Genomic DNA, 25,332 nt, shown 5'->3' with positions numbered 1-25,332 from the left:
TTCTCCATCCTGACTGTCTGATTCTGATTAAACTGAATTGATGACTGCATTTGTGACGGTTGCTAATCCACTCCCCAGATGTGGTGCACTTGTCTCTGGGCAGCCGTAGGCCCTGGTTCCTTCTGGTTGTTCACCTTTGCTATGCCATTCTTCATCTCGGCTGTTTAAAGCGGAGTTAGGAAGAGGCCGCTGGATGCCAGCCACCTCTGTGTTGTTAGTTGGAGGTCTGCCTCCTTTTGCAACCTCGGTTTGCCTCTGACCTTGTTTGAACAGTGCTCTGTCCCTTTGCACACTGATTTATACCAAAGAGCCGATTTTTTAAGCTTTTGAAGGAAGTAACCTTTTAAGCAGAAAGGCCTTTGGATATAAGCCTGATGTTTCTCATTAAGCACATTTATTTTCCCACAGCATATTGATGAATCAACTTTAACAGTTAATTCACCAACTATTTATTGAGCACTTACTGTGTGCCAGGGACTGTTTTAGGTGATGGGGATAGAGCAATGAACAGAAGGGACAGAAATACCTGCCCTCCTGAGTCTTACATGGTAGTGTGGAGGAAATGCAATAAGACAACTAATAAAAATACACAGTAGTTAGATTATTTGGTGATATGTGCTCCAGAGAAAAACAAAAAGGAAGGGAACTGGGCAGGGTGGGTATTTGGGGGTGAGGGGAGGGTGGGGAAGAGGGAATAGAGTAGCTAATGGGGGAGTGTGGGTGGGCCTGTTTGAGGACCAGCAAGGGAGGTCTGGGAGCTGGGAGTGGGATGTGCAATGGATAGAGAAGTTGACAAGTCAGAGAGATAACTGGGTCATTCAAAAGTGTAACAAGCCATGTAGGTGAAGTAATAAAAGTAAATATGTTGTGTAATTTGAAAATGCATATTTTGTAGAGCTATCTTTTCCCAGATGTTTGTTAAAACAGATGCAGCACAGAGAATTTCTAAATCTCACTGTAATCAAGATATGCAATATTCTGTGCCAATTCTTTTTTTATTATTTTACTACAATGTATAGTGTTTTCATAACTTCTCTTGCTTGCTTCGAAGGCACATTATTCTAGGGCAGTGAAAAGGTCAAAGGGAGAAGGAGGAAGGACAAAACAGGGCCTAGTTACCCAGATTCAGTTCATCTGGCTCTGAGTAATCAAAAGCTGACTTTTTCAACCGGCCCTTCCCCAGGGAGGCAAAAGCAGTTAATTATAAATGTTCATGTTCTCTACCTCTCTGCTTGCATGGGGAGGGTTTCTGGACAGATTTGCAGGGCAGTTTGGAAATCATTTGACTCTGGACATCTCTGTTCCTTAAACTTGCATAAGACCTGCCCCCAGAATCTGTGTTTTCCTCCAACAAAAAATTTATCTTAAAAAAAAAAAAAAAAAAGACTATTTTGAGCTTGGAAACTCTGAGCATGAAGCGGAAGCAGCTTGGCCTCAGTAATGAATTATTAGCTCAAGTCAAGGGAAGAGAAACTTCCTTTCTGAAAGGACTGTGTTGTCATGTTCTAGCACTTTCTCCTTCCAGCCCCGTGGGGGTAGGGGTTGGGGGTGGGTGGGTGTATGCCTGTGTGTGTGCTGGGTCTAGGAGGATCCTATAAGACTTCTGTTGTATTTTGAAGAAACTGCTAGGGAATGTTCGGAGTGATAGATAATGGGACGTGAAGCCCTTGAAGCTAGTACCAAAGACAGGGTGCCCAGGGGCAGGCAGCCCGTGGGGGTGGGTGGTTGGGGGCTGACTTGACCCAGGTGAGATCTGGGTTAAGTAATCATTGGTTAGAGGCATGCATGCAAGCACTGAGCACCACCTGTTTGCTAAGCCCTGTGTTGGGAGCAGGGGTCTACAGTGGTGAACAACCCTCAGACTCAGTCTCTGCCCTCAGGAGCTTGCAGTTTCCCTGCATCCCAGCAGGCAGTTTTGACAGTGAGAAAGGGACATGCAGGCTCCGTTGGGAGGGCAGGGGAGGCTCTGTTGAGCACAGGGCATCAGAGTGGAGGACTGAAGCCCGCTTCACTGGGGAGGGTAGGTTGACGTCCAGAGCAGCCTCGAAGTGGGGGAGGAAAAGAGCTGACCTTCCAGGAACATTGAGGAATGTTAGGGAGGGGCTTGGGGAGCCTTGTTGATAGGACGCTTTGGTGATTGTCTGATTGTGAAGGTAAAGACTCTGGGCGCCTTCTGGGTGCCCTGAGCTGGTGCTGTTGTCCCCACAGCTCTGCCCCAAAGTTTGGCCATCAGAACAGTAGGCTGGGGCTTCCTGCTTCAGGGATCCCCCCATGCAGCTGCTGGATGTCAGGGGACCCAGCAGTTGCACTTGTAAGAATTTATCCTTAGGAAATAACTGGGCAAGGATCTGGGTCCAGTAATGTTCTTTGCAGCATTGTTTAAAATATTGGAAAATTATAAATCTAAATGTCTTATCAATGGGGATTGTTACATCAATGAATACTGTGCACGTGCAATGACTGATAGAATCTAGGCCTTAAAACGACGATACAGCTTGCTACTAACATAGAAAGATTTATCAGCCAGTTCCAAAAGAGCAGGTGGTATGGTGTTCTTTAAAGATAGGTTTATATTCATAAAAATGCTTGAACAGGATTACACACCAGTTCTATCTGGGAGGTGGGATGAGTGATATTTATTGTCCTTATATTTTTCTATGTTTTCTGAATTATTTGCATTGGTTTTGTATTACCTTATTAACAGGAAAAAAACAAAAGCCTTGAGGAAGGGGGTGGAGGGAGGACAGTGGTTTTGGCATCAGGAGAGGTGGATTGAAATCTGAGGTCTGCTGACTTTGAAGGGTCCTTAGTACCTTGGAGCCCCAGCCTCCTCATCTGTGAACTTGGAGGTCATGATTCTTGCCCTCACCCTTGGATTTCCCACATGAGAGGGGACTGTGGGAGCCTCGAGGCCTGGGAAAGTAAGAGGCTGCCTGTGGGTGGCTGGCCTGGGGTGGGCTGAGGCTCCACTGGGTGCTGGACACCAGGGAGGCTCCTACTGGACGTCCACTGGGGCCAGGGGCCTGGCGATGGCTCTGCTCTCCTCCCCAGCCCCTGCCATGACCTTTCTTTTTCAGAGAGACTGGCACTGGGCAAGTGACGAGAGGGAGGGCTTGTGCAGCCAGGATTACAGCGGGATGGATTTTATAGTAACTGGATTATCAGGGCCTTGTTCTGTGGACTGTCTCCTGGGATGTGGGAATGAGTTTGTTAACCCAAGTGAATTCTGTTTTGTTAGGGAGCATCTCCTTGGATTTGCCTGACACAAATGGTTGCTCAGTGGATATTTGGATGAATTACAGCAGATTATCTCTTAATAGCTGTGTGACCTTGGACAAATTAGTTAATGTCTCTGGGCCTCATTTTCCTCACCTAATAATGGTAGCTGGTAAGCCATCAATAAATATCATCGTTGTTGTCCTTGAAGTGGGGACAAGGTGAGGGCTGCAGTGTGGCAGGCACTTGCAGGAAGGTTTTTTTTTTTTAATGGCTAATTGATTAAAAAAATTTTTTTAATTAAAGAAATTTTAGGTTGACAGAAAAATCTATAAAAAATATAGTGTTCCCATATACCATCCTCCATTATTAACATTTGCATTAGTGTGGTACCTTTGTTACAATTGATGAAAGAATATTATAATTGGTCCATGGTTTACAGTAGGGTATGTACTTTTTTTTTTTTCCAGGAAGGGTTTTGGGTCCATTCTGGAATGTCTTTGCTGCCTGTTTTTGTGTTCTAGCTGCTCTTCAATAGTAATGATAGCTAATAATATTAATGAGTACCTACCATTATGAGTGCCTGTTCTAAGCACTTTATGTACATAAATTCATTGAATCCTCAGAACAGCTAGTATTACCACCTCTGTTTACAGGCATAGAGAATTCTTGGGCCGGATAATTCTTTGTTGTGGAGGGCTGTCCTGTGCATTGAAGGATGTTTATCAGCATCCTTGGCCCTGGCCTCTGCTCACTAGAAGCCAAGAACACTCCCTTCCTAGTTGTGACAACTAAACATGTCTCCAGATCTGCAGACATCTCCTGGGACATTTGCAAATGTCACTGCGAGTTGCAAACCTCTGCTCTCAAGCGGTACCATCAAAGTGTGGTCCTCGGACCAGCAGCATCAGCATGACCTGGGAACCTGTTAGAAATGCAGGATCTTGGGACCCACCCAGACCTACTGAATGAGAATCTCAGGGATGGGGGGCGGGGGATAGGGTGGTGTCCCAGGATTCTGTGTTTTAACCAGCTCTTCCTATCGCATGCATTTCATATCACCCCTTCCTACTGCCCTGCGTATATTCAGGCTGTGTTATGGTCATTTGTTTACTTGTCTGTTTCCCCCACTGGACTCTGAGCCCCCGGATGGCAGGGACTGGGTCTCCTGTCCTTGGTCTGCAGTGTCTTGTTCACTGCCTGCACACAGGGCCGCAGTGAACGTCAGAATGGAAGGATGTGGTCTGAGTCAAAAGTACATGCCCTTGTGGACTCATGGCTCTTGGCATTGTCACACCCAGTGTCCTGCAAAATAGGCCTGTACCTTTTCTTCAGTGCCTGCTCTGAAATTGCATTCAGTTCCCAGACTCTTCCTAGGCAAGGCCCAACCCTGGCACGATTGCATGGCAACATTGGTAAAGCTTGACCTTGTATTCTCCTTCCCCTCCCCTAGCCCCCCTCTGCATAGGGAAGTGTTAGCTCATCAGAGGGTAAGATTCTGCCCTGCTGGGGGATATTTGCATTTTAAACATGGCCTTTCACTTTAAGAAAGGCACATGTGGATGTGGACAAAGGAAGAAAAATGAGGTTATAAAACTATATCTAAAATACACAAAAAACTGTCTGTAGGGTATCTATAAAACCATGCATAGAATAAAAGACTATGTATATAAGTAAGAAAAAAGGTTTAGACTAGAGTTAGTCATGATCTGGAGACCATGAGCTTCTTGTTACCATTCCAAGATGAAGTAGTTACAGAAACTTCTTTCACACGTGACATTGTCATGATATCCAAGTGGCATTTCATTTTCCTAGTTGTTTATTTTATTGTATTTTACAGAAGTAGTGTTTCATAATGGGTTGGGGGAAAAAAGATCCGTCACCACTGGTAGTTGAGATGCACGGCTCTAGAAATATGACATCCTCAGATTTTAAGTGGTTATTGCTAGTTGCTGGAATGCTAGTGATTTTTATTTTTCATTTCTCTGTATTTCTGAATTATTTCCAATAAATATGCTTTATAATTGTCATAGGCAAGGGAACGGGGTAGGGAATAAAGGCCTATTAAGAAACAGTGTCTTTTTGAGCCAAAGAAATGAATATCTATGGATGGAATTTTAGAAACTATGAAGAATGGTGGGAAAAATATTTTAAATAGGTAGTTGCTATCTTAATCATGTAAATCCTAAAGTTGTTGGGTTTACTTGGTGAATTATAGTATTGTTAAACATTCAGTGTGGTAATTCATGGAGGGCTGAAAAGTGCTTTAAAGGCATTTTAGTATCGTCCACAGCCTAGAAATCCTCATTATACACTCATTTATAAAATATAAAGAGAAAAACAAAAAAACCAAGATGTAACGATGAAAGACATTCAAAATATTGAGAATATTTAGATATTTAAACTTAGTAAATATAAATAATGTAAATAATTTGAACATTAGTATACTTCTAATTGGATAAAGACCTGTGGGCACATCTAGACTCTTGCACAACCTCATTCACTATAGCCACATTAGCAAAATGATATTAGTATGGACTGTTGGCTAGACCATAGAAGAAGTTACCTAATATTGAAATGGACTCTTGCCTGAAAAAAATTGGATTTGTCTTCCTCTTAAACTATAAGGACCAATAAGATAAAGTATAAACTTTCTTGGCTTCTCAGCTGGAACTCATTTTAAGAATGTAGGCGTTTGCTATTGTAGGACAAACGGACTTTTCTACTATGACATAATTGCACCCCCAGGTCTATGCAAGATGCCTTCCCCCTGACTCTGACATGTCCCTGGGTATCCCCCTCATCGAAAAGGCAGGCTGTGGGGTGATGGACTCATTGCTTGATAGAATTCGTTGGTTGACAGAATCTCCAAATCCCCAAGTTGGCAATGAATGTCAAGAGGTGCCCTTCTGTGCAGAAAGTTGTAGTCCCTGTGGACTGCAACCTTTTAATATTGAGCTATTTTTCCTTTTGAGTGTTTATTGCTGGGACTTTTAGCGTTGTGGTGTATGTGTGTGTGTTTTGGCTGGATGAATTAAACATCTATTGAACCTCATCCTTTTGGCAGGCATCCCAGTTATCTTTGCCCAGCCCTCCCCTTTGCAAGTTACTTCATCTGCCTGTGGCCACATAAATGTTTCTAACAGTAAAGACTATATTGCTTTTATGCAATGCATCTTAACCAAGGGTCTCACAATAATTTGCAAAAGCAGCTCTTACAAAGCGTGGAGAATTGGTCCCTTTCATTTCCTTAAAGGAAAATGGAAACATTTTTGTTCTATTCTTGCCTGATTTTTCCTTTACTGTGTTTTGCTGGATTATCTAAGAGATATTAATGTTTGCTCTGACAGAAAGAAACTGCTAGTGGAGAGACAATGAGAGGAATATCCGCTATTTATCATAACTGCGCCAAGCTCACTTAATATAAACTCTTCAGTTTCTTTGGCATGAAACTCACCCGAAGCATGATGAATGGGTTTGGTTGTCTGCATCCATCCCATCCTTTTATTGCCAGTATCAAAAGGAGTCAGCTTCGTTTTCATAGATTTGGAGCACGCAGACTTAATCTTCCCGTGTTTTTGTTTTATTAGAAGAAGAGGTGAAAATGGGGGTGCTGTCCTGCCTCATTGTTCAGGTTACTACTTCTGCCTAACAAACTGCCCCAAAACTTAACAGCTTAAAACAACCGCTTTATTCTGTCCGTGATTTTGTGGGTCAGGCATTTGGGAAGAGCTCAGCTGGGTGGTTCTCGCCTGAGTAGTCTCACACAGCTGGGACTGAGATCATCAGAAGGCTCAGCTGGATGGGATGTTTAGATGGCTGCCTCACATGCTGCCAGTGGGTGCTGACTCTGGGAGCTCAGCTGGGTTGTCACCCAGAGCACCTACATGTACCTTTCAGTTGGCAGACTCAGGCAGTCTGACTTCTTACTGTTGCCAGGCTTTCCCCAGAGTGACTGTCCCAAGACAAAGGCTCCATGGCCTTTTCTGGACCAAACCCTGGGAGTCACGTAGCACCACTTCTGTTGTATTCCTTTGGTCCCATCTCACCAGCCCACCCAGACGTCAGAGGACTCCATCTCTTGATGGGATGATGCCAAAGAATTTTGGGGCCATGTTTTAAAAACTGTCATACTCATGGTGGTGATTTAGAGATGATGGCTCATTTTGAGGTCTTTAGAACATCCGTTTTCATCCCTTCCGTTCCTTCCTTCCTTTTTTTTTTTGCTGGGGGAGGTTTCATAAACAACCATGTTTCACAGTGCCTTCTCAAGTTGCTTTAATGGTTAACCAGCCAGCAAAGCAAGGACTTTGGTTAGCACTCCCAGTGACCCTTAAACAAGCCAGCAAAAGCAAGAAGCGGCAGTTGTTAAGCAGGTCTGTGGGTCTTGCTATGGGGAATTCTTTGCCTCTTTGCCCATTTCTTAAAAATTTTATCTGAGAGAAAATTATATCCCACAGCTTCAGTGCCTATTGAAACATTATTGGAGCAGAAAGTCAAAAGCGTCATGGTGAGACAGACATTTTATAAATTCAGGGGAAAAGGTTGTAAAACATCTTGGATAAACTCTTGACTTGCTGCTTTCTTTCCCTTTCTCCTCTTTCTCTGGTTTTGCTCGTGTGTCTGCTGCTGAGGCAAAAAAAATCATTAGCATTGCATTCATTTGCTAGAAATTGGATCTGCTTCCCCAGTTGGAACTTGTTAAACACAACCACACATTAATGCTATGAAACTTGCATAAATTAAAAAAAAAAAAAAGCACAGGGGAACTATTTTGGAACCCATAGAGACTAAAATACATTGCATGTGAAAAGGGGGTAGCACAGGCCTTGGAGGTTGGGAGAACTGAGTTTGAAGTCTCCCTTTGCCTCTTATTTTTGGACAAGTTGTTGTTGTTTTTGTTTTTTTTTTTGCTTTTCTTCTGTGTTTTAATATCCTTCCCTCAAAAATGGGGAGGGCAATACCTATCTTGATGGGGCTGTTAAGGATTAAATAAGGTGAGGTTTGTAAAGTATCTGACTCGGTACCTAGCATATAATATTCAACAAAAGTTGGCACTTTTCTTCCCACTGTTTGCCATTTGTTGAATAACAGAGCCTACCGAAAAGCAGCTACCATTTAATGAAAGTTTATTTCATGCTGAGTATTGTGCTAAGTGCTTTATATACTTTGTCCTATTAATTCTCATAACACAGCTAGAGGATGTTGAGAAAAGGAGGTCCTGAAGAGAATAAGTAACTTCCCCACGGTCACAGCCTGGGTGGTGAAGCCAGTATTTCAATCTATGAGCCCAAGGCCGGGACCCATCTGCTTGAATACACCTGGTGTTTGGAGTTGTGGAGGATGTGTATTCTGAGGCCCCATGGGATTGGTGAAATTGAAAGAACGCTGGTCTAGGATTTAGGGGTTCAGCTTTTCCATCTTTGCCCTGACACTAGTCAGGTGTGCATCCTCGGAGCAGTGCTTTACTTCCTGAGGTTTTGTTACCTCATCTGTGAAATGGGAGCATCTGAGCCAAATGATGGGCAGTGTTTTCCAGCTCTGATATTGTATGACTCTGAATTTTTAATTTTAATCTAGCCACATGCTGAATGAATTATGAATCATCCGTAGTCTCAATGATATAGGCAAAAGGGTATACAAAAGCTCTTTGGTCAATCTATACACTACACTTAAAATTTTATTTTTATTGAAATAATACTTATTAAAAAAAAAGATACTCTGAAAAGCAAAAGTCCTCTGCCCCACTCCTCCCCACCTGCAGCTCTACTCTGAGAATTGACTGCTCTAACTATTTTTTTAGCTATTTCTTCTGGACATTTCATTTGTGCCTCTACAGTTATAGCAGTGGACTCTGACTTTGGTTCTTCTGCACCCTGTACCTTCCTTTCTTTCCATTCTTATTAGCTGCAGTTGCGAGGGAGGTTATCCCAAAAGCCAGCAGAAGCAAGACAGCTAGCTTGCCTGGGATGCTGGGGTGAGTGGATGCATGCTTCTGATGGAGGCTACACTAAATGGTCATGAAAGTTTTCCAGTATTGGGCCCTGAACTCACCATACTTCCGTGATTCTAAAACTCATGTTAATTGTAAAATGGACCTTATATTTAATGACTATTTTGGTGGTGGTGGTGGTGAATGACTACCTCTGATAAATGTGCACATCAATTGTATAATCCATCTGAAATCTGTGAAATACTGAAAAAGTGGGTCTTGAAATTGAGGAAATTTGTTCAGCCTCTTGATGTAGACATGGAAATAGTTCACTTGTGGTTGAATTCAGTGAAATGCCATGGTTTAAGCAATTCTGCCTCCTCTTACATAAAGAATGCTGTGGGTTTAAAAACATGTGTTTGGCCACTAATGAAAAAGTATTGGACTGGGTCAGTCTTTCAGTCTTTTGAACTTGGCACGCACAGTGGGTGGGGTGGGAGCGGGCAGCAGGTGTTATGTAACTTCAGTCCCTCCTCCAGGGCCTCATGAGGACTGACCCAGTGCCCAAAGGTTTAAAGGGCTTTGGGCCTTTTCCTTTGTTTCTGATGCTTTGCATTTCCCTAATAGCTAGTGATGTTGAGCATCTTTTTGTGCTTTTTAGCCATTTATATTTCCACTTTGGAAAAATGTCTATTCAAGTCCCTTGCCCATTTTTAAATGGGGTTGTTTGTCATTTTATTGAGTTGTAGGATTTCTTTATATATTCTAGATATTAAGCCCTTATCAGATATGTGGTTTCCAAATATATTCTCTCATTGAGAAGGTTGCCTTTTCACTTTCTTGACAAAATCCTTTGAAGCCCAAAAGTTTTTAATTTTGAAGAGGTCCAATTTATCTATTTTTTTTTTTTGTTGTTGTTGTTCCTTGTGTTTTTTGGGTATAAAGTCTATGAAACAATTGTCTACCACAAGATCTTGAAGATGCTTCCCTCCATTTTCTTCTAGGAGTTTTATGATCCTGGTTCTTATATTTTGGTCTTTGATCCATTTTGAGTTAATTTTTGTATAAGGTGTGAGATAGGGGTCCTCTTCATTATTTTACATATGGATATCCAATTCTCCCAGTGCTGTTTGTTGAAGAGATGATTCATTTCCAGTTGAGTGGACTTGGCAGCCTTATTAAGTATCAGTTGCCCATAGACGTAAGGGTCTGTTTCTGAATTCTCAATTTGATTCCATTGGTCAATATATCTTTATTCCAGTACCATACTGTTTTGACCACTGTAGCTTTGTAATATGCTTTAAAGTCAGGAAGTGTGAGTCCTCCAACTTCCTTCTTCTTTTACAAGATGTTTTTAACTATTTAGGGGCCCCTTATCCTTCCAAATAAATTTGATAATTGGCTTTTCCATTTCTGCAGAGTAGACTGTTGGAATTTTGATTGGGATCGTGTTGAATCTGTAAATCAATTTTGGTAGAATGACATCTTAGCAATATTTGGTCTTCTAATCCATGAAATGGAATGTCCTTCCACTTATTTAGGTCTACTTTGATTTCTTTTAACCATATTTTGTAGTTTTCTGTGTACAGGTCCTTTACAGCCTTGGTTAAATTTATTCCCAGATATTTGATTCTTTTAGTTGCTATTGTAAGTTGATTCTTTTTTCTTGATTTCTTCTTCAGATTGTTCATTATTAGTGTATAGAAACACTACCAATTTTCTAGTACCCCACCACTTTGCTGAACTCGTTTATTAGTTCCAGTAGCTTTGTTGTAGGTTTTTCAAGACTTTCTATACATAGGGTCATGTCATCTATGAACAGTGAAAATTTTACTTCTTCCTTTCCTATTTGGGTGCCTTTTATTTCTTTTTCTTGCCTACCTGCTCTACTTAGAACTTCTAACACAATGTTGAATAACAATGGTGACATTGTCTTGTTTTAGATCTTAGAGGGAAAGCTCTCAGTCTTTCAACATTGAGTATGATGTTAGCTGTGGGTTTTTCATTTTTATCATGTTGAAGCTTCCGTCTATTCCTATCTTTTGAAGTGTTTTTATCAAGAAAGGATGCTGGATTTTGTCACATACCTTTTCTGCATCAATTGATATGATCAGGTGGTTTTTCCCCTTCAATCTGTTAATGTGGTATATTATATTAATTGATTTTCTTGTGTTGAACCACCACTGCATAACAGGGATAAATCCCACTTGATCATGGTGTATAATTATTTTATTGTGCTGTTGGATTTGATTTGCAAGTATTTAGTTGAGGATTTTTGCATCTATATTTATTACGGAGGTTGGTCTGTAATTTTCTTTTCTTGTAATAGTTCTATCTGGCCTTGGTATTAGGGTGATGTTGGCTTCATAGAATGATTAGGTGGTGTTCCCTCCTCTAGCTGTTTTGGAGAAGGAGTGAGTCCTGGAGTTGCCTACTCTGCCATTTCCCCTGGAAGTTCTAATCTGGTGAATAATGCTCCTGTGAACATTGCTGTACAATATCTGTCTGTGTCCTTCTTTTCAATTCTTTAGGGAAGTGGGATTGCTGTGATTAACTGTACAAATATAAAAAAGTTCTTTCATGAGCTAGAACAAATATACAACACTATTACAAGGAGTCAATAACAGAGTGGTATTTGGTTTATTTTTAATTTTTTGAGGAACAAGAAAGTTTAGGTTTTTGAGGAAACTGTTTTCCATAGCAGCTATACCATTTTACATTCCCACCAACAATGCACAAGGATTCCTATGTCTCCACGTCCTTGCCAACACTTATTTTCAAATGTTTTTAGTAACAGCCATTCTACCAGATGTGAGGTGGTATCTCATCATGGTTTTTATTTGCATTTCCCTAATGGCTCATGGTGGTGAGCATCTTTTCATGTGCCTTTTGGCTATTTGTATGTGTTTTTTGGATAAATGTCTATTCAGGTCCTTTGCCCATTTTAAAATTGGGTTGTCTGTCTTTTTGTTGTTGAGTTACAGGAGTTCTTTATATATTCTGGATATACCCTTATCAGAAATATGGTCTCCAAATATTTTCTCCCATTCTGTAGGATGTCTTTTTACTTTCATGATGAAGTCCTTTGCCTAAAAGTTTTAAATTTTGTTGAAGTCATATTTATCTATATTTTCTTTTGTTGCTTATGCATTCAGTATAGAGTCTGAGAGAATCCATTGGCTATTACAAGATCCTAAAGATATTTCCCTGTGTGGTTTTTTAATGCAGTTTTATTGAGATATATTTACACACCATATATCACATCCAAAGTATACAATCAGTTGCTCACAGTATCATCATATAGTTGTGCATTTATCACCATGATCAATTTTAGAACGTTACTTCAAAAAAAGAAAAAATAAATAAAAAAGAACACCCAAAACATCCCATATTCCTTATCCCCACCTTTTGTTGGCCCCTAGTATTGGTGTGGTACATTTGTTACTGTTGGTGAAAAAATGTTAAGGTATTACTGTTCACTATAGTCCATAGTTTGCAAAAGGTACATTTCCCCCCATATACCACTCTATTATTGATTCCTGGTAATAGTATTGTACATTTGTTATAGTTCATGAAAGAACTTTTTTGTGTTTGTATGGTGTGCTAGTTTGGATATATTATGTCCCGCCAAAAGCCTTATTCTTTGATGCAGTCTTGTGGAGGCAGATGTGTTAGTGTTGATCAGATTGGAATCCTTTGAGTGTTTCCATGGAGATGTGACTCATTCAACTGTGAGTGAAACGTTTGATTGGATAATTTCCATGGAGGTGTTACCCCACCCATTCAGGGTGGGTATTAATTGGATTACTGGAGTCATATAAAGGAATTCATAGACAGAAGGACATCAGAGCAACTGAGAGTGACATTTTGAAGAGCAGCTGCAGCTAAAGAGAGGATGAAACGCCCCAAGAGCAACACTTTGGAGAACGCCATTTTGAAATGCAACCTGGGAGCAAGCAGATGCCAGCCACGTGCCTTCCGAGCTAACAGAGGCTTTCTGGATGCCAATGGCCTTTCTCCAGTGAAGGTACCCTTTGTTGATGTCTTACTTTGGACACTTTATGACCTTAAGACTGTAACTTTGTAATCAAATAAACCCCCTTCATAAAAGCCAATCTGTTTCTGGTATTTTGCAAAAGGGTAGCATTAGCAAACCTGAATATGAGGTTAATCACAGTTGTCATCCACAAGATTTATTATATTATACATTCCCATGTTTTACCCCCCAGCTTTCCTTCTGTTGACAAACATGACTCTAAACTTCCCTTTTCCACTATATTCACCCACAATTCAGCACTGTTAATTATACTCACAATAAGTGCTACTATTACCTCTATCCATTTCCAAACATGTAAGTTCAACCTGGTTAAAAATTGTGCACATGTTAAACAACTGCTAACCATTCTCTAGTCTCATTCTATCTCCTGGTAACCTGTAGTCTAGATTTTATGTCTATGAGTTTACATATTAATAATTCATGCATATTAGTGAGATCATACAATATTTGTCCTTTTATGGCTGACTTATTTCATTCAACATAATGTCCTCAGGGTTCATCCATGTTGTTGCATGCTTCAAGACTTCATTCCCTCTTACTGCTGAATGATATTCCATTGTGTGTGTATACACACACACACACACACACACACACACACACACACATTACATATTGTTTATCCATTCATCGGTTGATGAATTCTTGAGTTGTTTCCATCTTTTGGCAATTGCCTCTGTTTTTTTTCCTAAAAGTTTTATAATTCTAGTTCTTTTGTTTAGGTCATTGATAATTTTGAGTTAACTTTTGTCCTGGATATCCAGTTTTCTCAGCACCATTTGTTGCGGAGACTATTCTTTCCCCATTGAATGGACTTGGTTCATATTCAAAAATAAACTGGCCATAGATGTGTGGATTTTCTTCCGTACTCTCAGTTCTTTTCCACTGATCTATATGTCTGTCCTTGGGCCAGTATCACACTGTTTTGTTACTGTAGATTGGAAATAAGTTTTGAAATTAGGAAGTGTGAGTCCTCCAACATTGTTCTTTTTCAAGTTGGTTTTGACTATTTGGCGTCCTTTCCCCTTCCCTAAGAACCTGATGATTAGCTTTTCCATTTCTGTGAAGAAGACTAGTGGAATTTTGATTGGGATTGTGTTTAATCTATAGGTTGCTTTAGGTAGCATTGACATCCTAATGATATTCAGTCTTCCATTCCATGAGCATGGAATATCTTTCCACTTTTTAAGGTCTTCTTTAATTTATTCAGTAATGATTCATAGTTTTCCTTGTATATGTCCTTTATAACCTTGGTTAAATTTTTTCCTAGATACCTTATTCTTTTAGTTGCTAATTTTCTGATTTTGATAATTAGATTCTGATCATGTAAGAATATCCTTCTCTTTAGTAAATATGCACTCCAAGTATTTTGGGAGCAAAGGGGCATCATGTCTGCATTTTACCCTTACTGTTTTTAAATCAGAACTTACTTTGAATGAAAAAGTTTAAAAAAGTCTTTCCCATTCTCCAGCCCTGCCAACTGCCTTAATTCAGCTTCCAAGTTACAGTACTTCTATTTGGCTATGAAATCTCTGTTTGCCAGTGCATCCAAAGGAAAGCTGCATGGGTCCAATCTGGTGGAAGAGATGTGAAGGCCCACTGTGGCGGGCTGTGATCTGGGGGATGGGAGTCTGTGCTCACCTGCTTGTTTGGAAACATAGTCATATCAGAGTTCTAAACCAAAGCCCTTACGCCCGTGAGAAAAGCAGTTCTTTCTGGGCCTTAAAAGGTCAAGGCACCTCTTCTATAAAGAGCAAATGTCTCCAAGACCCTTGCTAACCTCAGAAGAGGGACACCTGCCAGAGAAAATGTTGATGACTGCCATGTTTGCTTTCTTTCATTCTTTCCGATCAGTGGAGAAAGCCTCTTGGTGGTTCAGAACCAGGACAGGCAGTGTGGTGCTGTGGAGAGAGCTCTGGGTGGAGGGGGTAGGACACAGGATTTGGCCTCATCACTGAGGCTGCTGAATGGCATTGGGCCTGCCCAGGAGTTTGGAGCTGGTTGGTGTACAAACCCCCTACGCTTTGCATCTCAACCCACTCAAACAGCCTGATTCAAAGAGTGGATTTTCATGGTTGTAGGACTGTTGCATGGAACCCAATGGAGGGAAGGTTGTAGGACTTGCATGGAACCCAAGGGAGGGAAGGTTGTAGGACTTGCATGGAACCCAAGTGAGGGAAGCATCTCAGGTCTTAGGCACAGGGGGACCACATGTTCCTGACAGTCCTGGTTTATGCCCGTTGTCCCAACAAATTATTAATAGCGCCCCTCTTCACTCTAAAAAGTATCCTGGTTTCCTTGATAAATAATATGACCGTATAATTGCAGGATTAGAATCAGGAACCCAGATAATCTCCCACCACCCCTCCTGTCACTTCCTGGTTGTCTCCACCCTTGCTTTCTTCTGTGTGTCTCTGTCTCCCCTCCTCTGGCTTCCTCTGATCTGCTCCCTAGAGAAGATCTGGTGCCAGCAGAGCAGCAGGGACCCCCTCTGGGTGGGACAGTTCTCTCTAAAGGAAGCAGCGAGTTTGGCCCCCTTCCCCAAGGGGCCTCTGCCGCTGAATCTGGACTTGAGGTGGGAAATGAAAAGGAATCAGAAAGGAGTACTAGCCGTACTCCAATGATTCTCCTGCTGTGGTCATAATTTTTCCCATATCCTAGCCCTGCATGTACTGTTTATTCCATTTTTTCCCATTAAATTGATTCACATTTTTACTTCAAGAAATGTAAATGGAAAACCGTAAAAGGGAAATAAATGTTTTTTTTAAAGCAAGCTTTTTATTGAAGAATGATAGACCTGTAGGTAAGTGCCCAGCTCTTCAGGGCACAGCTGGATGACTTTTCAGAGGTAACGTTAATTTGTTTCTAGTGAGTTTATTGTTTTGGCTGTGGGGTTCTAGCTGATTCCCCTCTCTGTGCAAGGCCCTGTGCCTGGAGCAGCACCCCCTTTCTTAAGAAGGAATCGAACAAATGCAAAGAGGTGTTGAAGACGCAGTAGCACCAAACTGAGGCTTTCTCCTTGACAAAAAGCAGAAGGATTAAAAAAAGATCTAAGAATAACTGCTTCACTGTTCCAAAAAACACACTGGTTTTGTGGTTTGAGAGGGGTCTCCAGGGCAGATCCCAGGGGTTGGGTGTGGCCTGGTGCAGCACAGCAGACCCCAAACTTTTTGGCCTCAAGTCCCCTTTACACTCTTAGTGATCATTGAGTACCCAGGGAGGTTTTGCTGTTTGCGGGTAATATCAATCACTATTTGCTGTATTATTCATTAAAACTAACAGGTTTAAAAAACCTGTATTAATTCATTAAAAATGGTGATAATAAACACAATGCATGTTAACATGAATGTAACCAGTAGATATTCCCTTTTACTTTCTGGTATGTTAGAGGAGACAGGGAAATACTTGAAATCTCTGAACTGTAACCCAGCTGCCTTGATCTCTGATAATGACTGTATAGCCTTTATCTTGTGCCCTTGGGATTGTAAAAACCTTGTGACTGACCCTCACTTGTACCCCTTTTATCCAGTTTTTCTACTTTGGAGTCTTGGGATCACTAAAGACAGCCCCTAGTGTTTATTAATGAAGGGCCTTGGGTCAGCCCAGAACTAACCCACCCAAGTCCGAAGCTATCTTGATAAACAAGGCTGAATCTATCCAAATGGGCCCACCTGACAGGTGCAGTGGCTTAAATTTTAACCCAAGTGACCTATACCTCATTATAAAACTAAAAATTGTGCCCACTGTCATATTAAGGTTGCCATTTTCTTACATATGTTCTGTGACTACGCATGTAATCAAAATGTGCATGCTCAATAATAAGATCACTTCTAATTACATTATCTGGAGCCATTGTGCTCATTATCCTAAAACCTGCCCATCTTTTGATGCTGTAAAACTATCAGAGTTACTGCAGTTTGGAGAGACAGATTTTTGGGCTGACAGGCCATCTGATCTCTTGCTTTGTGCCTAGCAATATTCTCTTTCTTTGAAACCCCAGTGTCTCAGGAATTTGTCATTTGCGCGCATCAGGCAAAGAACCCACTGCCTTTGTCCACTAACTAAAGCGACTGCCGTAACTTTATGAAAAATAACTATTTCCCCCCACACGCAAAAAATTTAATGAAAAATAAGTAGTTTTTTAAATATTATTTTGCAGATTTCTTTAATGTCTGGCCTAACAGAAGAGAGTTGGATTCTCACTCATATCTGTTTCTGCATTCACTCTGTTGTGATGTCACATACTTTGTAGCCTCTGGAAAACTCCACTGTACACTTGGGAGAGAATGAAGGTACAAAAAGACAAGGAACATCTTTATTAAGAAAACGTTTTTGACCTTGTAGACATCCTGAAAAGGTCTCAGGGGACCCCCAGTGGTCTCCCGGACTACACCTTGAAAACCACTGGGAAAGCGAAAGGCACATTGGCTAAGATGTGTGTTTTTGACCCAAGTCTGATGTTTCCCCTGTGACCTCAGGCAGAGAGCATTTCAACCCTCTGGGCTCTGGTCTTCTTATCTGTAGCCTGAGGGTGTAATTCTTGCTGAGCCTGTCTTACAGGGCTTTTGTAAGGCTCAAATAGTGCCTGTGAAATCTCTTTCTAGAAACTGCAAGCCGTGTATTTATAAATGGCATTAGGAGGGATCCTTGGAAGTGTGGTGCCGTCATTAATTTGTAGGACAGTTATTTTTAAAACTGACATCGCGTCTCAGTGTCTCTTGGTTCTGGGGACACTTCGTGAAGGAGAAAGGCCATCGCTCTCAGCTTACAAGTGAGGCAATTGAGGCTTAGGTGAGCGGATTGGCCAGGAGACAGGGACCTGTCCCCAGGGTGGTGGCTGCTGGCACGCTGGCGTGATGTAGTGGAGTTCTTACCGAGGCAGGGCTGTGTTTTTGACTCACTGGCACTTGCAACCAGAGAGGCTGTGCCACCCTCTGTCGTTCTTTGCTTGAATGAATTACCCTCCATCTGACTCACCTAATGGACGTGACACACTTTCCTGAGTTGAAGCTCTGAGGCCTCATCCAAGCAGAGCGGACGCTTTTAGAATTCCTTCAAGTGCTGATCTAAAAAAAATCAGCAGGGATGGTAAATAACTCGTTTTTCTTGACTGGTAAAAAGAACTGCTCTTTCCCCTCAGACGAGTTTGTACTTCTGAACTGCTCTCTTCCGTGGATCATTTACTGTGGAGAAAACAGTCAGCTTTCCCTCCCCAGACATTCTGGGAAGCAACCTCCTGCTCTGATCTTGATACCGGACAAAGGTGATGGGTTCTCTGCCCAATATATATGTAAGAGCCAATCCATGACACCTGCTAGGCAGGAAGCAGGCGATCAGACAGCCTGTCGGCTTAAAAGTCTGTCTCCCCGAACTGCAGTAATTCTGATGGTTTTATAGTATCAAATGGGCAGGTTTTAGGATAATGAGCACAGTGGCCCCAGATGATGTAATTAGAGGTGATCTAATTGTTGAGCATGCACAGATTGAGTGCATGCTTAGTCACAGAAAGTATGTAAGAAAATGGTGGCCTTAACATGATGGTGGGCACGATTTTTAGAATTATAATGAGGTATAGGTCACTTAGGGTTTAAATTTAAGCCACTGTGCATGTCAGGTGGGCACATTTTGGTCAGATCCAGCCTTGTTTATCCAGATAGCTTTGGACTCGGGGTGGGTTAGTTCTGGGCTGACCCAAGGCCCTTCATTAATAAACATTAGGGGCTGTCTTTAGTGATCATAAGACTCTAAAGTGGAAAAACTGAATAAAATGGGTACAGGTGAGGGTCAGTCACAAGGCTTTTACAATCCCAAGGGCACAAGATAAAGGCTATACAGTCATTATCAGAGATCAAGGCAGCTGGATTACAGTCCAGAGATTTCAAGTATTTCCCTGTCTCCTCTAACGTACCAGAAAGAAAAGAAGGACTATCTATATAATGGTTAAGTAATCAGTAATCATCCCTTAAATCCTAACTTCTTGGTTAAAATCTTAAGACATATTTGCCTGAAATTCTAGGAGTCAGAGAATGTGATTGAGCCTCCTCCTGAACTAGGAAATTTGTCAAAAGCACAAGTCTAATAATGGCAAGTTGGTTTTCTAGACACATTAAGATGAATTTAAAGAAATGCTTTGTAGGTTGGATTTAGTTCCTCAGACTCTGCTCCTTATAAAACATGGCTTCATGGTCAGGGACAAAAGCCCCCCAGCAGTTAACTGTATTTAATTTCAGGCTTTGCTGGGGCTTGGAATATTGACTGATCCTGCCCTCTTTACCTACATTCCTGTAATGACCTTAAGGTACACTTTTTCAGTCTCATGCACTTTTTTTTTTTTTTTAAGTTCAGTTCAATTGCAAGTCACAGAAATGCAATTCTAGATAACTTAAGCAAAACCAGAGACGATGGCGACAGGGTGGGGATGGGGCAGGGGCTGTGTTGGCGCAGGAAGCTGGAGTGCAGGGGAAGGCTGCAAGGCATGGTGGGGCTCAGAGACCCAGAGGTGTCACCGGATATTGGCGCTTTCTCTCTCTCTCCTTATCTGCTGGCTTCTTTTTCTGCCAGGCTCTCGCCTCATAGTGGCAAGGTGGCTGCTGCCTGCTCCAGGCTTTCATTCCATCCTCTCAACCATCTCAGTTTCAGAAAAGTCCAAGAATGAAGTCTCTCTGGCTCTGTGGTCACGTGTCCATCTCTCGACAGTCACGGAGACTGGGGTATGCACTCCTGATTGGCCAGGCCCAGGGCACATCAGCTGTGCCTAGAGCTCTCCACCAGGGACTGAGAGGCAGGAGGAGGCCAAAGAAAAGCGGGGTTGTTACTTTGACCAGGCAGAAGAGAGATTGGTGCTGAGGTTTGTGGGCTCCCAGAACTTGTGGGGAATGGTTACTCAAGTAGCCATGATCCTCTGTAATGGTGCAAGAACTGAGTCCGTTTCATCTTATCAGGGGAAGGCTGGCTTTGTGTTTAGTTTTTAACATGTCTTGGATGGATAGGCTTGTTGGTGGTTGGAAGTCTGCCAGTCGTGCATCATCATCCCCAGGAGCATAGCTTCATTTAGGGAGGGAAAATGCTGATGTTAAATCAAGTCTCTTGGGTTCAATACCTCTGTTTGTGTATTTAATACAGGAAGGTTGTTAACCAGCTGGTCCCTGAATTTGCTCATCAGAATCACCTAAGAAGCCTTTAAAAATACTCTGCAGCTAATTTACTCTTTTTAAAACCCAGATCTGATCAGGTCACACCTCTGCTTAAAAATTCACCATGGCTCCCCATTGTCCCTGGAATAGGGTTCGAATGCCTTAAGGTGTCACCTTACCCTTCCTTGTCTAACCCCCACCAACCCCCACCCGCCGTGTTTTGCTCAGGCCATTGCCTCCGCTCTAATGCCCCTCCTCGTCTGCTTGGTGAAACCCGGATTCTTCGAGGCCTGGCGTGGATGTTATTTTCTTTGGGTGACCTGCCCAGTTGTGTCTCTGTTGAACTGTGTGTATACTCAGGTCTTAGTATGTATAGCACTACATTGTAATTACTTGTTTATGCTGGAATTTAAACCCCGGCTCTGCCATTTCTCGCTTCTGTGACCTAGGAAAATTACCTGTTCTCTTCGTGCCTCAGTTTCCTCCGTTGTGAAATGTGAAATATAGCAGTAGACCTTGTAACGGTGCTTCCAGGCTGTCAGTCTGTGCTGTGAATCCCTCTCTCCTCCCAAGGGCAGTGTTGGTGGGTTATATTCACTAGTGCCCAGCAGAGCTCATGGTGAATCACACGTCTCCAGGGCCTGGCCAGGGAACCTAAGTGAGTGAAGCATCTGGGTGTGCTGCAGGGAGAGGGCTGGAAGGGACTGGAGAGGGTAACTCCTGCCTAAGGGGGCATCATCTACCTCACTCCAAGTGATGGTTGCCAGGTAGGGATGGGGACCCGGTGCTGCCAGACTTTATTTTTTTTTTAATGAGAAATTTGAAAATTCACATTTTTTTCAAAAAGGTGGATTTTCCTGATGTTTACTCTACAGCGTATAGGCCAAACTAATCCTGTTGGCCTGTAGGTCGCTGGTGTGGAGCCTAATTCCCATTTTACAGAGGAGTCCCAGGGTGGTGATGGGACCTGCCCTGGGTCACTCACTGACTGATTTGGCCCTTGTTTTCCTCATGTGGGGTGTAGGTGTGTATACATGTGTCCTGCCCACCACCAGGGTGTTGGCTGCAAGATGCCGGTCATGCACGTGAAAGTGCATTTTGCAAAGCAGCTGCTTATGGTGTAATGGGTTTTTACCCTCATTGTGTCAGCTCCCCCTGACAAGGGGATCAAGGGATCAAGGGTCTCTCTTTATACCAGAAGGCAAATGAATGAATGAATGAATGAATGAATGCGTTATTGAGTACCTACTGGGTGCCCAGGTAGTGTTAGATGTTTTCAATTTGCTTTCTCCTTTATTCTTTCCATAGTCCTCCCCATGAGATAGAAAGTAGCTATTTTACAGGTCATCAAAATGAAAAAAATTCATAGAGAAGTTATCTATTGAGGGTTTCACAGAGAGAAGTTTAGCCAGGATCAAATCTATCTGATTAAAAATCTGGGCTTTAGACAACGTGCTCGCTCACTTAATGGAATCCAAGTCTGATAGAAACTTCGTGGTGCTTTGTTATTTCCTGGGCTACCCGAGAGTCCTGGAAACCCAGCACACCTGCAGCAGCTCCCCTAGAGCAAGTCTAGTCTTGTCTGTCTTCTGAAGCTGTGGCAGGTGACTCTGGGCCTGGCTGGATAGGAGAGAAGGCCAGAGAGTAAATTAACAAGATGAACAGGCTGGAGAATGAGGTCCAAAGCCGGTGTGAGAAGTGGGACCGGAGTTCATGCGATGAGAAGCTCCTGTAGAAGGCAAAGGCTTGTCCTGGAATGCTGATGTCCTTTTCATACCCCTCAAGCAAGCCAGTGGCTTGATATGGCAGAGGGGAATAAATGACGAGAACTGATAAGAACCTCCCTCACCCCTGTGAGCCATCCTGTTGGTCCAAAAGAGCCCTGCAATTTGGCGCTCAGGGATACAGTTTTCAGATAGTTGCTTGTGAGGCAGACCCTTTCCAGCCAGTGGAACATGAGTTGTAGAGCAGCCTCTTTAGTCCTGAGCATCCATCTCCACCCCCCCCCCCACATCCCCTCACTCAAAAGCACACACACTTATAACCCCCTCCATGCACTCACACAGGCGTTGATACACACTCACACTTGTGTGTAGTCACATGTACTCATGCACACATTTACTCTTACACATTCTCACACTCATACACTCACACACTCACTCTTGCATGCTCTCACACTCTCACTCTTTTTTGCACTCTCACCTCTCATTCTCACACCACACACACAGGTGTGACTGTGACAGGCAAATACCAAAGGGACAAGGATCAAGGGGCTATGGGGTCTGAAGTTCTGTCCTGACCTTCCAATAGTCCTCCTACACCTGGGACAAAATTTCTTTTTTCATTTTTTTTTTCCTCCTTGTACTCCATGGCTCTGATTTCTTGACTTTCATAATGTGGTTAAGCCTGGCTTGGTCCACCTGCCTGTTCTGTCCTTCCAAACACTTGCTGAGGTCTCCCTTGCTAGTCAGGGACTCCAGGGTGGGCGACTGGACTTATCGCTTGCATTCTCCACATTCCAGACCTCTGGCCTCTTTTGATTTCCTGCAGACGCCAGGCCGCTCCCCTTCCCTCTCTGCTGAGTGCAGGCTCTGCTGCCTGCTTGGGGCTCAGTATTTCCTCTTCCTCCCTCAAGTGCCCATTCTTGCTTCAGCCTCTGGCAGTTTTCCTTGAGCGTTCCCCTAACCCCCCACCCGGCCTGGCGAGGTTCTCTGCCTCTGGGGTTCTGGGACACCTGTACCCAAACTGTCCGGCACCAACTTTCTGGGATGGGTTGTAAGTGCCTGCCTTGCCCACCAGGCCAGCAGTGCCGTGGAGGCGGGATCACAGCCGAGGCCCAGCACAGGGTTTGGCACATGATGAATTCACACTTGGTGTTTAACGTTGACTGCACCACATGGTTGAGGACTTCACGGGAGTGTGGGAAAAGGTGCCATTGTTATGGACTGGAGCTGCCAGAGATTGCCAGGCTGAGCTTTCTTTGAGGACCTGGACGGAGCTTTCTAATCTAGACTTGCACTGTCTGTACAGTAGCCACTAGCCACATAATGGCTGTTAAATGTAAATATAATGAATTAAAATTAAGTAAATTAAAAATTCAGTTCCTTTGTTGCATGAACCACATTTCAAGTACTAAATAGCCAGTCTGTACAACACAGACAGAAAACATCTTCATTGTTGCAGAAAGTTCTATTGGATGGTGCCGCTGCAGGGGCTGTCATGTAAAGTACTAATTTAGGGGGCCTATATGCTGTGCAAAGTCCCTCCTTGGTGTTTCTGGTTTGGTGAAGCAGGTGTTTTCAGATTCCTTCTTAAGCCTGAACTGTGTTTCCTCGATTTCCTCTGGTTATAGGATGCACGTCAGAAGTTCCGCTCTGTTCTCGTTGAAGCAACGGTGAAACTGGACGAGCTGGTGAAGAAAATTGGCAAAGCCGTGGAAGACTCGAAGCCCTACTGGGAGGCGCGGAGGGTGGCAAGGCAGGTAATGTAACCCTGCAGACCACCTCCCCTGCCTCCACCCACCACCTTGGTGGCATTTGGGTTCCCCTTTTGACTCGTGTATCTCCTGCTGAAGGTTAGAAGCACAAATCCTATGCGATGCAAAGCAGCCATGACTTTGTAGAAGGCTGTGCCTGAAGTTGGCCACTTTCGTCTTCCTTCTCCCACATCCAGTTCCCGATGCCATGAACAGGGAGTGGCCGCTGGCTGGCAGCCTGAGTTGGTGCCTGGGCTACTTACACGGATGGGCGAATGTGTCCACAACATCAGCTGATTTCTCTTCTCTCGCCTAATAGTCGCCCGGCAGGCAGCGGGAGGACTACTGGTTCCCTCGTGTTCTCTTCGCTGGTTTGGGAGTGATTAGCCATTTGCTTCTTTTGAGATACTGTCCCGAGAACTCACAGGAGCAGCTGAGGAATGAGACAGAGGAGGGGCAGCAGAGGAAAGGGTGGGGGGACGCCCTGCAGGGTGTGCTCATTTCTACCTGGTCTCATCTTTCAGGGGAGCTGTGGTCAGGAGATGGCTGGGGGCTGTGTGGTGATGGGGACGGGTTTCAGGCTGTGTCTTCCCCTGGCCAGCTCTTAGATGATGCTGTATGCTGCTTATGTCACCTCCCAGGTTCTTCCCTGGGCCTGTGATCGGGGAGGGAAGAGACACCCCCACCACTTACCGAGTGCCCGCCACGTCCATCAATCCACTGGGGCTTTCCGCTCGGGAGTCTCTTCAGCATGAATCACCAACCCCGTCAGCTCCTGTGGTGTGTCTTGAAATAAGAGCTCAGATTTCCCAAGAAGGCTTAGGCACTTGGTCCAAATTGTAGTTCACGAATAAACAACCAGGTCCTGTCCTGTTGGGCGTTTATATCAAGGTGGAAGATGTTGCCTCCAAAAGTCTCCACTTGTAAGAAAATCTTAGTGAGGCAACAGGTATTTGAGCACCTACTGTGTGCACGGCATGTTGCTGGGCACTGTGGGGGAGACATCAGTAAGGTGGACCCCTGGGAAATTCAACTCCTGAAATCCAGGAACGTATTAAGATCAGACCCATAAAGGATGAGGGCTGGGGTGTTACCGTCCCTCTTCCCTGCCTCCTTGCACCTCTCAATTTCGCATCAGGGGAGCCCTTTGATTTTGTGGCAGTGCTGCTGAGATCCTATCTGTATATTTGGGTTTTGCACCCTGAACCCTGACCTGAGGTTTCTGGTTGGAACCTGCCAGATATGTTGTCTTCATTCTAGACAGAATGGCTGCCCGAAACCTGTCCTCCTCCCCTGGCCTGATAAATCAAGTTGTAAAAGCATCAAAGCCCCAATTACTTGTTAGTCTATAACAAGCCCTGAGCAGCTGCTCCCTGTGGACCCCACCCAGGCCTTTAGCTTTCCAGGGAGAAGAAAGTCATCTCCAAAAGGTGCTCCCTTGTCCCCAAGATCTCCAGAACCCTGAGACATCCTCCAAAGGGTCCACATTCCACCAGTCTTCAAGGTGCCTCCAAGCTGGGGG

The 25,332-nt window shown here is 43.4% G+C and overlaps 1 protein-coding gene across 1 annotated transcript in view; it reads left to right on the top strand.

Moving 5' to 3' along the window:
• SH3BP5 (SH3 domain binding protein 5) overlaps positions 1-25,332 on the top strand; it is a 67,863-nt gene that overhangs the window by 5,268 nt on the left and 37,263 nt on the right. Inside the window, exon 3 of the mRNA XM_037845163.1 lies at positions 23,688-23,816. Coding sequence (XP_037701091.1) covers positions 23,688-23,816 — 129 coding nt within the window. The remainder of the gene's footprint in view (positions 1-23,687; positions 23,817-25,332) is intronic.

Source organism: Choloepus didactylus, chromosome 1, assembly GCF_015220235.1.
Source record: "Choloepus didactylus isolate mChoDid1 chromosome 1, mChoDid1.pri, whole genome shotgun sequence".
NCBI classification, from domain to species: Eukaryota; Metazoa; Chordata; class Mammalia; order Pilosa; family Megalonychidae; genus Choloepus; species Choloepus didactylus.
This window is presented reverse-complemented; position numbering and strand designations above follow the sequence as displayed.